Raw genomic sequence first — 10,336 nt, forward strand, 5'->3', positions numbered from 1 at the left:
GGGGAGAGGGAGAGGGGGAGGGGGAGGGGGGAATGAGGGAGGAGGTAACAAACAGTACAAGAAACGTACCCATGGCCCAATGTATGAAACTGTAACCTCTCTGTACATCATTTTGACAATAAATAAGTAATTGTTATATAAAAAAAAGACAATGTGCTATAAACCAACTGCACAACTTAGGGTGAAGGGAGAGAATTCGGGAGGAAGGAAGTTTCATAAGAAATGTACTCACTGACTTACAAATGTAACTATAACCCCTCTGTACTTCACCTTGACAATGAAAATATAAAAATAAAAGATTTTTCTGGCTATCTCTGTTGGAAAGTACCATTTTACATTAAACCAAGCCTGTCCAAAATTGAACTAATTAATATCCCTGTACGTCTACTTGATCAAGCAATTAGGAGCTAATTAAGAAGATTCTGGAGTGGGGGTGCCTTGGGAGTTGTCCCCATCGCCAGCTACCTTAGTGGGATGTCTCCTCCGGGTCTTGGTCAGGAATTGCTGCTCATTGGCTCCACCAGTGCCTGCAAAACAGGGCGTCTGCAGATGCATAGAGAACCAATTGGAAGAATTTTCTGTCTTATAAGGCAAACCTGACTTTTCTATGCCCCTCCTATGTCACCTGATTGGTTGTGATAGGGAGTAGTCTGGAGAAAGAGTTGTACATGTGGCTTATTTGTTTAATCCTGAGGCATTTATCTTTGGGGATTTCTTACGTTGGCAAACTATTGTTTACTTAAAACAGGTCTTAAGATTTGGTAACAAAATTAATACTAATAGCTCTTATATTTATTCATATTTACATTCCCCCCACTTTTGTATTTTAAGAAAATCACAGTGCAAGTTCTTATTGGTAGTTCTAGAATAATTTATGTATTGCCTAATATTTCAAAAGTTTGGGGATTTGATAAAACTACATTTTTGTAGTTTGTTGCAATAGTCTAAAGTTATATAGAGTCAAACAGATCACCATCTGAACTAACTTAAAATGTCAACAGTCTTTTCTTCATTGTGATATGAACATTAAAACTTTTAAGTTCAAGTGTGTGTGCTAGTGAAAATTTGAAATAGCTTTACTACATTGCCATCCCCCCTTTAACTTAGATCTCTTGAATTTTGAAGAGCATACATTAAGTTCTATATCAATTTTCTTTGCAAATATCTTTTATCAATTCCTGTGGCCAGAACATTAAAAAGGAGATACACATTTGGACAAAATAGATTTTATTTACTCTAAACATCATCTCACATATTTATGTTGAACTATACACTAGAAAAATGCAAATGCACTGGTTCAGAAGAAATATTACTCTAATAATTCACCAGTGTATTTAAAAACAAAAGTGCAAAAACTTTTTATGAGACAATCCAAGAGTAAGGGTACAAAATAAAAAAGCCGGTACTGAACTTTGGGTCAGAAAACCTTGGGTTAGCTCTTATGTCTCTCATTGTATTACCTGTGTCTTTGCTAAGATTATTTACAAATGCATTTTTTTTTTTACTTGCAAGCTAAGAGTCACCTAGGAACTACTTATGTGAATAAAATATTCATGAAAATACTTTGTAAACTCTATGGCACTATATAAAAAGTGTTTAAAATTTAGCTTATTTTGTACATTGACTTTGTTTTGGTAACAATATGAGATATAACTCATACATATTTAATATAACTTCCAATTTAATCATTACTAGACTTAAAAAGAAGATATATTTATTTACTCAACAGACATTTATTGAATAATCTCTTTGATGTAGGCACTGTATTGAGGTGAACATGATCAGAGAAAAGAGATGAACTTTATTATCAGGCAAATCAGCTTAACAGTCATAAGTGTATGCGATTTTGTTAACTTTAATGTGATTAGTTCAATTCTCAGGAAAGACAACATTGAGTTCTGTTGTTACATAGCCTTTATTATGATACTGATTGCCAAGCACACACCCAGTGTTTCAAATACAGCCAAATTCTGTCTTCTGATCATCACAAAGTTCTTGGAAGAAACCGTGAATAAAGAAAGCTTATCTGAAGGATCTGGGTGTGGTGCTCGGTATTTTCACTATACTTTCTTTGTTGTGTCCTCTATTAAATCAGTTCTTCCATGCTTTTCTCCTCAGTTACCTTGGTTTTAGGCCTTCGTAGGTGAATCTTAACAGGATTCCACTTCATTTCATGTATAATCACCTTCTGCAGAATAACTGTACTTTGTCATGCAGCTCCTTGATATTACAGCTTTTTTTTAATAGATGGATGATTTCCAGGTCTGTTGTTGGAGGATTCAATTGCTTAACAAACTTCCTCCCTCCCTCCCTCCCTTCCTTCCTTCCTTCCTTCCTTCCTTCCTTCCTTCCTTCCTTCCTTCCTTCCTTCCTTCCTTCCTTCCTTCCTTCCTTTGTAGCTTTTTAGGCTCACTAACTATTGCTAATTGATGTCATCACGTTTCCTGGCTTCTTTCCCCCACTCTGGAGAAAATCATAGAGAAATTGCTAAAGAGATCTGTAGAAAGGAAGTCCTTAGAAGTATCCAACTGGATAACCTTGGTGTAGATACCTTCCCTCCCTGGACCTTTTACAAAATTGTAATTTTTTGACCTGGAAAATGTCTTCAAGACTCCTTATGAGGTGTGAGCAGGACTAATGTTTTTCACTGGAGACAGGGTTGTGCTAGGTAGACCAGGCTGTTTTTGATCCTGTAACCTCCTTCATTAGCCTCCCAAATGCTAGGATTGTAGGTGTTTTGTTTTTTTCTTTTGAAATCTGTATTGACATTTTCACTCATTGGCTGGTGCTGTACCATTTGTAACCCAAAGTAACTCACTTTTTTATGTCATGCCTATTTTTTTGGTGGGAGGGAATGGTGGTGAGAAGGCTGGGGAAATATGTGTAGATAGGATCGTTCTAGTTTCATCTTGAAGCAGTTGTCTTTCTTTCCTCCTTTTTTTTTTTTTTTGGCTCCCTTATCAAAGATCAAGTGACCATAGGTCTGCAGGTTCATTTTTGGGTCTTCAGTTCTACTCCATTGCTCCTCAGGCCTATTCTTGTGCCAAAACCAAACTATCATTAGCACTATAGCCTTGTAATGGAGTTTGAAGTTTGGTATCGACATTCTTTCAGCACCGTTCTTCCTGCTAAGGGTTGTTTTTGATATTCAGGGTCTTTTATTATTTCATTTGAAATTTTGGATTGTGTTCTCTATTTCATTAAAGAATGATGTTGGGATATTGATGGGTATTGGATTGAGTTTATAGATAGCCTTTGGTAGTATTGCCATTTTCATGATGTTAATCCTCCCAATCCAGGAGCATGAGAGGTTTTCCCACTTCCTTGGTTCTGCTTTAATTTCCTTTTTCAAGTTTTTTAAAGTTTTCCTAATATAAGTCTTTCACTTATTTGGTTAAGTGTATTCCTAAGTATTGTATTGTATGGTATTTATTTATTTATTTTGAGGGTATTACAGAAGGAGTTGCTTTCTTGATTTCAGCCTTGCTTTTATCATTGTTGGCATACAGAAAAGCCATTGGTTTTTGAGGTTTAATTTTATATCCTGCTACTTTGGCAAAGTTTTGGATCAGCTCAAGAAACTTGGGAGTAGAGTTTGTGGGGGTACTATCATCTGCAAAGAGAGAGAGTTTTACTTCATCTTTCCGTATCTGGACCCCTTTTATATTTGCATCTTGCCTTATTGCTCTAGCTAGGAATTCTAATACTATACTGAAGAAGAGCAACACCCTAGTCTTTGAAGGGGGTAGTCAGACAACGTCGAAATCAAGCAGCCACGTTTATGTTTAAAATAGCCTAAACAGGGTACAATTGACCTTATGATTTTCTCATGACTGTTGGATGGGAAGCAAATATATAATTTCATATTTTAAGTTGAAGATTTGAAACTTAGCTTTAATTACCTATAATGCTGAGGAGATATAATTTCTGAGAGGATAGAAAAAGAAACAGTGTGTTTGAATTAACTTCCTTTTGATCAAAGACAAAGTTTGGGGAGACCTTTAGTCAACATCTGTGAACGAGAGATTTCAGTGTTTAAAAGAGGGAAATTAAGAGTACTTAAATGCAGAAAGAAAGTACTAACTTCAGGTATATTTTTATTCCTCCCCTTTAATGTCTCTATGCTTTAAGTTATAAATCTCTCTGTACTATAATTTAATTATACATCCTATGGCTGCCCCTTAGGTTCAGTGGAGCAATCCAGCAACAAATTTGAGGACTGCTTATGGATAAAAAATTCAATAAATACTCAACTCCCTTATATAAAACGGTGAATTACTTGTATGTAACCTATGAAAATTAATATTTGAATTGGGCTCAAAATGTGAATCCAGATTCTGAAAGTATATAATTGCTATGAATACATTGATTCAAAATACTTCCATAGAAATATTTCAGGGCAAAAACCCTGATAAATCTAGATACGTGGCCTGAGGGGGAAAACCAACCTTTATGATTATTCTTTTTTTATTACTATGTTGACTCCACCTTGTTGAAAGAGAGAAGGAAGTTGTGATGGGAAGTAGAAAAGTCAATGTAAGTGCGGCTGAATACTGACCTAGGCCACCTACTTATTTTTTAGCGGACAGAGAGGTATTCAAGGACAATGTGGCTTTAGAGACTCAGCCTAGGCACAACATGCTTTAGTCCAATTAACCTTGGTACCTTGCCAATGAAGGTGTGCTTTTGGTGGTGGTGTGCATGCAAGGTAGGGTGTTGCTACACTGGAGGAGATTGTCTTGATCTCCCAGTGTGTTACAACACAAGAATAACTTAAATAATTTTAAATACTTTTTAAATAGCCTTCTAGAATCCTTAGGGGTCAAATTTTTATGCAAGTGAAGAAGCCATGCTCAGTCCCAAGCTTCTCTGAATAAATATCGCTCCCTTCAGTTTTATAATGGAAATCTCATGACCAAGACTATTGGGCTTTTATTGTTCTATAGGAAACAGTTTTTAGTGTTTTTTTTTTTTTATTTAAACTCTTGTCATGACTGATTCAGAATAGTGAATGTGTGACTGCGGCTTCCATTTTAGAGGAAGTTAGTCATGCATGTTTAGAGATTCCATGAACTTCCATAGTACTGGCATGTATATGTGTTTGTGGCTTCCATCTGTATGTTTGCTGTGCCCAGAATTTGCTCTTGGGAATGCTGTAGACTTTCATTTGAGCACTTAACTATAGTATTCCCAGAGACACCTGTGATCCTATGGACGCAAACACATGGCTTAGTGTTTCTCTGGTCCCAGGGACTTATCCAGTTGGAATGTTCCAGGTGTCATCCTAGATGCTCAGTTCAGTGTGAGATCATAGACCATTTTGATAAGTAGATGAAACTATGACCTCTGCCCCTAACTTAGACGGGGAACTCAAATACACAGTGTATTTTAGTGTAAATGACAGACCAGTCATTTGTTTTTTTAAAATTTATTTTTGGTCCCAGCTCTGGGGCTTGAATCCAGGGCCTAGGCCTTGTCTTTGAGCTTCTTTTGCTTAAAACTAGCGTTCCACCACTTGAGCCACGGCTCTACTTCAGGCTTATTTTTAATAGTTAATTGGAAATAAGAGTCTCATGGATTTTCCTGCCCAGGCTGCCTTCAAACTTTTATCCTCAGATCTGGCTCTTGAATAACTTGGATTATAGGCATGAGCCACCAGCACCTGGACTGGTATGTATTTTTTAAAAGATTTTTCCCCCCTTAACTAACTTACATACGTGTGTGTTTCTGCAGAGGACCAGATAAAAATGTAGCTTGTAGCTTTGTAAGCAAGCTACATCAGCATGTAGCTTGGTAAGCAATGCATCCACTCAGTATGCATAAATCCCTGAGATCTATCCTTGGTAACCCCCCCAAATCCAGGCCAATCCCAGTCCATCCAACCCATCCCAGCCTAAACCCAAACCCAAGCGAACCCAACCAGGTTCCAAAGATCTCTGATATCTAAAGTCTCCTCACAAAAGATTTAGTTGCATTCCATTGACTTTATTATGCAAGAATCAAACACTTAAATGTGGCGCAGGTGTCAAATAGGAGGAGAAAAAGTCGAATTTGTGAAATGAAAAAAAATCACACTTCCTTATCAGTAAGGCAGATGGTTGAAAGAGTCTGACGAATAATTTGGTATTATCAAGACCTATAAAAAATAAGACGTAAAGAATTTAGTTCATAGGATGTTAGTAGTCTTATATTTAGCTCTTATGTTTATTTTTAAATTTTTCTTATGGAGAGTTTATTGAATTGAACAGGTCATTGAAAGTACTTAAAAATCTGCATATAGTGAGCTGAAAATAGACTGTACCTAGTATTTATACAAAGACATTTTTCTTTACTTGATTCTTTATAAGTGCCATACAGTGGCTTTAATCCAAGAATCTAGATTTATGAATTTTAAATATACTCGAATAATGATTATGTCATTAAAACTGAATCATGTTATATTTTTGGATAAATAAAATATAAGTACGTGTTAATTATTTTCCCATTCTTCCCATTCATTTTCTCCTTTTATTCTTTGAAATTTATTATAAGTCAAAACTAGGTAAACACCACCACCTTATTATTTTTCCTTAACAAATATGGTATTAAATAGCTAAATCATATAAATTTTATGTATGTCAGTTTAATGAAGTAGTAGTGTGTTTATTACAATTTCTTTTGGCAAGCTGGAGAGTTCATATGGAAATAGATTGCATGGTAATTAAGCTCCATTATCTAAAGTTAAACAAGTTTGGTATGGACACATTTGGTAATTCCTACCTGTAAGATGTCAAGCCTGTTTTTTTTTTTTTTTTTTGTAATTCCTAATGTTGATATAAAAATGAAATCTACTTCATGGAATTATGAAAATGTCTCATTTAGGGAAGACTTAGGAATCTGGGTATAAATAAATTCTAGTATTTGTTGATTTTACTTTACTGATATAGTTTACACCTAGATCAGTTTAAGATTTCTTCTAGATATATATTTTATTTCAGTCAAATAGCAATCAAAATTACAAAATAACCCAAGTTCAGAGAGAGTTCTGCCATTTTTATTGTTTGCTCATTTACCTGTATTGTGTTTTTTTCATGTTTCCTTATGATTTTTATGCCACAGTTGGAGTAACTGGGACCACAGTTGTCTCAGGAGTGTTGACAAGCTCTGAGGAAGTTTCTGTAATCTCCACGACGTGTGCTGCTTCCTCAGTAGCAGGAACGAGCGTGGGCTCAACAGCAGCACTGGTATTGATAGTAGGGATGGCCTTCTCATCCTGATTTTTCTTTGGGGTCGTGGCAAGGAATGATGGATGTTGGTGTGTTTGGTGTGCTGTCGTAGGCTGAAAGATATTTGGCAGGGCTGGCCATTTGGGGATTTGGCCATATGGCCCAAGTACGATTATTTGTGCATAATATGGGTAAGGCAGATTGTTAACTGCATAATGTGGAAAGGATATGTATGGGCTGTTCATTGGCACAACTGGTCTACGTTGGTAATAGTTGGGCTGAAACAGGGGGATGTTATTTAGCAAGTAACGCATGGGGGTATGTGAGGCTTTCTTCTGTTCATACAGTCTTCCATCATTCTTCTGGCACTACAAAAGAGTAAATGATGTAGAAAGCACTGTTATAATAAAAACGGAAAGATACCTTCAGTTAGCACGAAGTAACTTAGTGTTAAGCAAAGGTTGGCATTGTATGTACGATACCTAGAAATTTTCATACAGAATTTTGACGTGTTGTACAGAGTTCACACAACACGAGCATATCACTTCACCACATCTTTGTAATGGATCCCAACTTCTATTCGCCTATAGATTAGCCTTAGAAATGGAAAATTTCATTTTCTCTAATGTAATTATGGAGAATATTAAGATATTAGAACCTAAACTTTTTTTCTTAAAAACATCGGATTGATAGACCTTCTCCTATCAATAGAAATGAACCAACAAAGCTATACTGCAGAGTATTTCTTATAAATATGTATTTAAATGAATTCATTTGAACACACGTTGTAAACAAAAGGGAAAAAGAAATACAGGTAGATGAGAACTATTAAAGGATGGATCTCAGAAGGAGTTTCGCTCAATCAAGATATATAAAGTCATACTGAGGTTAGGGGGAAAATTGAGAGTCACAGGGAGTTCATGCCATTAAAATATAACATATACATTTATAAAATACTATGGTAAAACCCCTTTGACCAATTAATATGCCATCAATAACTGCAAGAAGATAAAACAGGTTGTGAGGAAGGGTTCTAGCGTGAGGAGGGAGGGCAATGGAAAGGATGAATGAGGGAGAATATAGTCTACTTAACATGCATGTATGAAAATAGATCAGTGGGATGGATTTAAGATGAGAGGAGGAGGGGCACTGAGATGGGGTGAGTTGTAAGCTAGTGTGACAATGTCACAAAGAAATCCCCTTGCTCAGCTAATCGATGCTAATTGTTTTCTTTTGAAAATTGGACAGGAGAGATAGTACCCCTTACTTATGTTTTCATTTCCCCTCAGCCGTCAATGTTGAGAGAGTGTTCTAACTGTTACTCATGTGTGAAAACTGTATGACATGCTCTACGCAATGAAGCAAGGATTTGCAGGCCAACATCAGGGTTGCTTCATATTATCAGTAGTTAAAAATTTTAAGTGTAATTAGATTATTTTGTGGAGATATTTATTTAGTATTTGAGATACAATGCATCTTAATAAGCTTGCATTTTTGCAGAATGGTATCTCTAGATTTCATGTTTTTAACAGAATTAATGAAAACAAACTTACTTCTACTTGTTCTTGATATTGAACATCTGGAGCCTGAGGAGTTACAGAAAACAAAACCAGGATATTAGGAAGTGAAAACAAAGTCTTAACAAAATTTTATTTTATTTTTCTTGTTTTACTTCAAAGTACCTTTATATTAAAGATATCAGATGCATTTTATTCATTTGTGTGTGTGTGTGTGTGTGTGTGTGTGTCAGTACTAGGGCTTGCACTCATGGTTGCATGGGGCATGGGTGTTGTCCTTGAGCTTCTTTTGCTCAGGGCTAGTGCTCTGTGGTTGAGCTACAAGTCATAAAAGGAACAGAACCTTTTTGTGATCTACCTATATTACAGCATGCAATTAAAGATAGCATCTGCTAGTCTACATGGCAGTTACGTACCTGAATCCCTAGAAGAAGTCAGCTAGTTGACATAATGGGAAAGAGTATAACGTAAGATAAATTACTCTTTCAATTTAATAAGGTATGAGAATTGAACTGTTACCTAGAAATATAAAGTGAAGGTTCTGTAATGAGTTGAAGACATCAAATATTTAGTTATTAGACAGGAGGTATGTAAATATGATTGAGTTTTGCAGAGTATTTTGTAGTTAGGTTGGAGATAAATCATAGAAACTTACTGCTGGTTCCTGGTATTGAACTTGAGCAGCCTGTAGAGGTACAGAAAAAGATAAGATGCAAATTGAGAAGTAGAGTCTTTAAGGTTTGTAAAGATTGAGTGCTCAAAAAAACTGGAGTTAGGAATTCAACTAAAAGAATTTCAGATACTACATTTACTGCAAATCATCTTTAGAATATTTTATAATCTAAGTACGTTAGTATTTTCTCAAGAATGTATTTTTTATGGAATAGAAATTGAAAGTCTATAATGATGAATTGAGATTCCTTCGTTATGGTAACTATGTGGATATCCAGATGAAACACTGATTTTATAATAGAATAAATACAAAGTGACTATTTTGTTCTTTGAAGTGTGACTCCTTAGAAATTTGTATAATTACAGCCCTTAAATATATTTTCTTAAAGTCTTAATGCTAATTAATGAAATTAACTCACCAAAAAAGGCAAAGTTAATGCCAAAAGATTCACAGCTACAAGAAAACTCTTCATCATTGCACCTAAAAATAAAATTTAAAATTATGATTACTAACAATTTAAGAGTGATTTGGACATAATATTTGCTCTGACTTAAGAAAAAAGTCACATTAACAGTAATATTTGCCAATGTAGGTGATCTAATCACAAATATTAGAAACATGAAAGTTATAATAAATAATTGTTATGAATAAATAATTGACAATATTATTGAAAGGAAGAGCCATTGCAAGGGTACTTATTTAATCTATACCAGGAACCTACTGTGGAAGACATCCTAGTCCAAATGTTGAGGTTATCTGGGTAAACCTGGTAAAGATCTTGCCCAGAATTAGCATTGACTTTAGCGAATAGAATTGCAACACACAAAAATCAGTGAACGAAGAAAGAAAATGCAACAGAATCAGTTTTCTGCTAATAGGAGGTTTCTACTAAGAGAAGTAGCAAAGTCTATGAAGGGGAGGAAATATAGGCAAAACTTGCC

General features: G+C 35.4%; 1 protein-coding gene across 1 annotated transcript; it reads right to left on the bottom strand.

The window, feature by feature from the left end:
• Positions 1–7,087: 7,087 nt before the first annotated feature.
• On the bottom strand, positions 7,088–9,870 carry Csn3 (casein kappa). The gene is made up of 3 exons (XM_048364863.1): positions 9,814–9,870; positions 9,378–9,407; positions 7,088–7,573 (listed from the first exon to the last, which is right to left on the bottom strand). The coding sequence occupies exons 1-3, from the start codon at positions 9,868–9,870 to the stop codon at positions 7,088–7,090; spliced, it is 573 nt and encodes a 190-aa protein (XP_048220820.1).
• Between the last annotated feature and the right edge of the window lie 466 nt (positions 9,871–10,336).

This window comes from Perognathus longimembris, chromosome 16, assembly GCF_023159225.1.
Source record: "Perognathus longimembris pacificus isolate PPM17 chromosome 16, ASM2315922v1, whole genome shotgun sequence".
Taxonomy (NCBI): Eukaryota; Metazoa; Chordata; class Mammalia; order Rodentia; family Heteromyidae; genus Perognathus; species Perognathus longimembris.

What these genes read in the sequence shown, in the direction of transcription:
- Csn3 (XM_048364863.1), bottom strand. Translation starts at nt 9,870, where the DNA reads ATGATGAAGAGTTTTCTTGTAGCTGTGAATCTTTTGGCATTAACTTTG. An exon ending in CATTAACTTTGCCTTTTTTG is followed by an intron (nt 9,408 to 9,813) that starts GTGAGTTAATTT and finishes GTACCTCTACAG; the next exon opens with GCTGCTCAAGTTCAATACCA. An exon ending in TTCAATACCAGGAACCAGCA is followed by an intron (nt 7,574 to 9,377) that starts GTAAGTTTCTAT and finishes ACTCTTTTGTAG; the next exon opens with TGCCAGAAGAATGATGGAAG.